At 40.8% G+C, this 3,500-nt stretch overlaps 1 protein-coding gene across 1 annotated transcript; it reads left to right on the forward strand.

Moving 5' to 3' along the window:
- The first annotated feature begins 376 nt into the window (after positions 1 to 376).
- LOC140959227 (putative clathrin assembly protein At1g03050) lies at positions 377 to 2,890 on the forward strand. The gene is made up of 2 exons (XM_073417094.1): positions 377 to 1,121; positions 1,530 to 2,890. The coding sequence occupies exons 1-2, from the start codon at positions 446 to 448 to the stop codon at positions 2,636 to 2,638; spliced, it is 1,785 nt and encodes a 594-aa protein (XP_073273195.1). The 5' UTR covers positions 377 to 445; the 3' UTR covers positions 2,639 to 2,890.
- Positions 2,891 to 3,500: the final 610 nt, after the last annotated feature.

Consider the following 3,500-nt stretch of genomic DNA (forward strand, 5'->3'; position numbering starts at 1 on the left):
CGGAGTGGCTTTGCTAACTTGTACCTAGATATATAGGGGCTACGAAGAGTGTACGTCGTGGGCTCGTTTTTATTGGGATCTTCATTCGAGTCTTATTTTGCTAATTCGATGGTGAAAATGGGCAGAGTTGTGTGCTGTCAAGGGACTAATATCTGGCGTATGTTGCATACGAAGGAAAAAATAGTATTAGATAATACACACACATGCACGCATACGAAGGTAAAACCATATAAAATTTGATGGTTCGATCAATAATATAATATTGTATACACCACACAAATGCTTACATTGACTCCCGACTTTCACGTACGATACGTAGAGAAATGTAAGCAAAGAAAAAAAGGAAATTAAGGAGAAAACGATCGATCGAGGAAAATTAAGGGTCTTTTTGATTCTCTCTCTTGATCTTTTCATTCTTCAATCACAAGGATAACGCTTTCTCAAAATGGCTCCAAGCAAGATAAGAAAAGCCATTGGAGCAGTCAAGGACCGGACCAGCATCAGTTTGGCCAAGGTGGGAAGCTCCGCCTCTCTTTCAGATCTAGATGTCGCCATCGTTAAGGCCACGCGACACGAAGAGTACCCGCAAGACGAGCGTTACGTGCGCGAAATCCTAAGCCTAACATCATACTCCCATGCATACGTCGGCGCCTGCGTCAGCACCATATCCAGGCGCCTGAACAAGACCAAGAATTGGGTGGTCGCTTTGAAGACCCTCATGCTAATTCAACGCCTGATAAGTGAAGGGGATGTCGCCTACGAGCAAGAGATATTCTTCGCTACGAGGAGGGGCACTCGTCTCCTCAATATGTCTGATTTTAGGGACGTTTCGGGGAAGTCGGATGCCTGGGATTACTCGGCGTTTGTGAGAACATATGCGTTGTATTTGGATGAGAAGCTTGAGTTCCGGATGCAGGGCCGGAGGGGGAAACGAAGTGGTTTTTCGTGTAGTAAGGAAGAGGAGGAGGATGGTGGTAGCCGTGGCGGTAGTGGAGGAGGTAGTTCGAGTGCTGTGGTGGTGAGGGGAACTCCTGTGAGAGAGATGAAGATTGAGAAGTTGTTCTCTAGGGTTCATCATCTCATGCAACTTCTTGAGAGGTTTTTAGCATGTAAACCAACAGGTATATTTATATGTTTTTTTTTTATAAATAAATTCCACATTAAATTCAAATAAACATACTTGATTAAAATTTGATTTAATTAGCTCATGTCTATATTAATATAGGATCTGCCCATGTGCTAAAAATGTATGGATTTTTAACTTTTTCCTATTTTGTTACGTCATTCCTAATTTTTGTCAAGAATCTTGAACTTGCATTCTCTAATGCTCTATTTTATTGACGATCTATATGGACATAAGAATCGAGTTCAAGGGCAAATAAATTTTTTCAATCGTTTTCCAATGTCCCATCAACAATTCGGACTAAAGTTGAAAAAAAAAACAAATGAGTGGATAAAGATTATGAATTCAACGACGACATGGACTACGTACTTGCTATTTACATTAGAGTTGGATCATATATATGTAGGCGCTGCAAAGCATAACAGGGTGGTGACTATGGCATTCTATCCCCTTGTCAAAGACAGTTTCCAACTGTACTACGACATTATGGAAATCATGGCAGCCTTCCTCGAGCGATTCCAACAACTCGACGTCCCCTGTTCTGTCAAAGTCTACGAGTTCTTCACTCGCCTTTCGAAGCAGTACGAAGAGCTCGACGCCATGTATAACTGGTGCAAGACTGCTGGGATCGCTCGCTCCTCCGAGTATCCCGAAGTTGAGAAAATCCCCAAGAACAGACTCGACGTGTTAGACGACATAATCCAACGAAAATCCGCAAACGTGCATACCATGAAGAATGTGCCGACCCCAAAGCCTGAGCTCGTTTCTGCGGTAGAGAAAGAGCCAGCAGAGGCAGCCCCATCAGAAGATATGAACGCAATCAAGGCGTTGCCCTCACCCGAAGGATTCGTAGACGAAACAGGTAGTAAACCTGAGCCTGAAGCAACTGTGGACAAACCGAAAGAGGAGAAGAATATTTGTCAACAAGAAGGAGATCTCTTGAACTTAAGCGAAAATGAACAAAGCACAGAAGAACATGGAAATAGATTAGCTTTAGCTTTATTTGATGCAGATTCAGCGAATAATTCTGCTCCTGAAACCACAGCTACTCCCTGGGAAGCTTTCAAAGAAGACTGGGAAACAGCGTTGGTTCAAACCGCAAGTCATTTATCTAACCAAAAGGCATCGCTTGCGGGAGGGTTCGATACCTTGCTGCTCGACGGGATGTATCAGCACGGAATGACGGCCCAGGCAGCGGTTTCTTCAGGTTACATGGCAACCGGAAGTGCAAGTAGTGTCGCATTCGGGTCAGCCGGGAAGCCCGCGGTGCTGGCACTGCCAGCTCCACCGGACTCCAACAGTGGAGCAGCCGCCACGAACAGTGATCCTTTCACCGCCTCCCTCTCAGTGGCGCCGCCGTCTTACGTTCAGATGTCGGAGATGGAGAATAAACAAAGGTTGTTAGTTGAAGAACAGGTAATGTGGCAGCATTATGCGAGAGATGGGATGCACGGACTGGTGGGGTTAGGGAAGGTACAGCGGCATAATCAGTATCCACACAATACAAGAATATAATCTGCCGGACTGTTCGAGTAATTTTTAGATATTGCGAACACTACAAAATTTAAGATGAATCGATTGTGAGAACGAGTACATGGAATGGAAAACTATGAAAAATTATTAGCAGATTATGATCGATTTTGAAGAAAACTTCATATATGTATACATGCATGGAGTGATTAGTTAGGATAAATTAAAGTTCTTTGTGGATTTGAGTTTGGCAGATTCTGATCATAATGGTTGTGAACTTTATTTAGTTTCGACCTTTACATTAATTTTGAATTTTGAAATAAATATGATATAGAACTTTTCTAAGTACAAATATATAAGTATAGACGTTGAATATGTTATCGTAATGAATATTAATCTTGCATCATACATGACACAATACTTTGGTAAGCAGACAACGAGGATAAAAATAATTGTTTCCTTAGCTTTGGCCTTTATTGATAAAATATTACTGTCAAATCATGTTTTTTTCAACTACGAAAAACTCGATATCTTTTGTCATGCATTGAATAATGTCACTTATTTAGTTGGATGGGAAAGTGCAATTATTTTTCTCAAATACAATTTACAGATATTTAAATTTTTACATCCATGTACTATATTTCAATATGATCATCATACCCAAAAAAGAAAAAAAAACATATGATATCCGTCCAAACTCAACCCAACAAAAGCCCTCCACGCACCATGAGAAACAAATATATAATGCATACATATTGCATCTTGTCTTGGTCCCATCCAACTTAGAATTACATTTTATATATACAACATTCCCTAATAAAAATTAACAATATCAGTATACCTAATTCATTCATTTACACCTAATTAGGCAAACAAAATCATCCAATGATAGGAAAACTTCATCCAA

This window comes from Primulina huaijiensis, chromosome 15 (genome assembly GCF_012295235.1).
Source record: "Primulina huaijiensis isolate GDHJ02 chromosome 15, ASM1229523v2, whole genome shotgun sequence".
Lineage (NCBI taxonomy): Eukaryota > Viridiplantae > Streptophyta > Magnoliopsida > Lamiales > Gesneriaceae > Primulina > Primulina huaijiensis.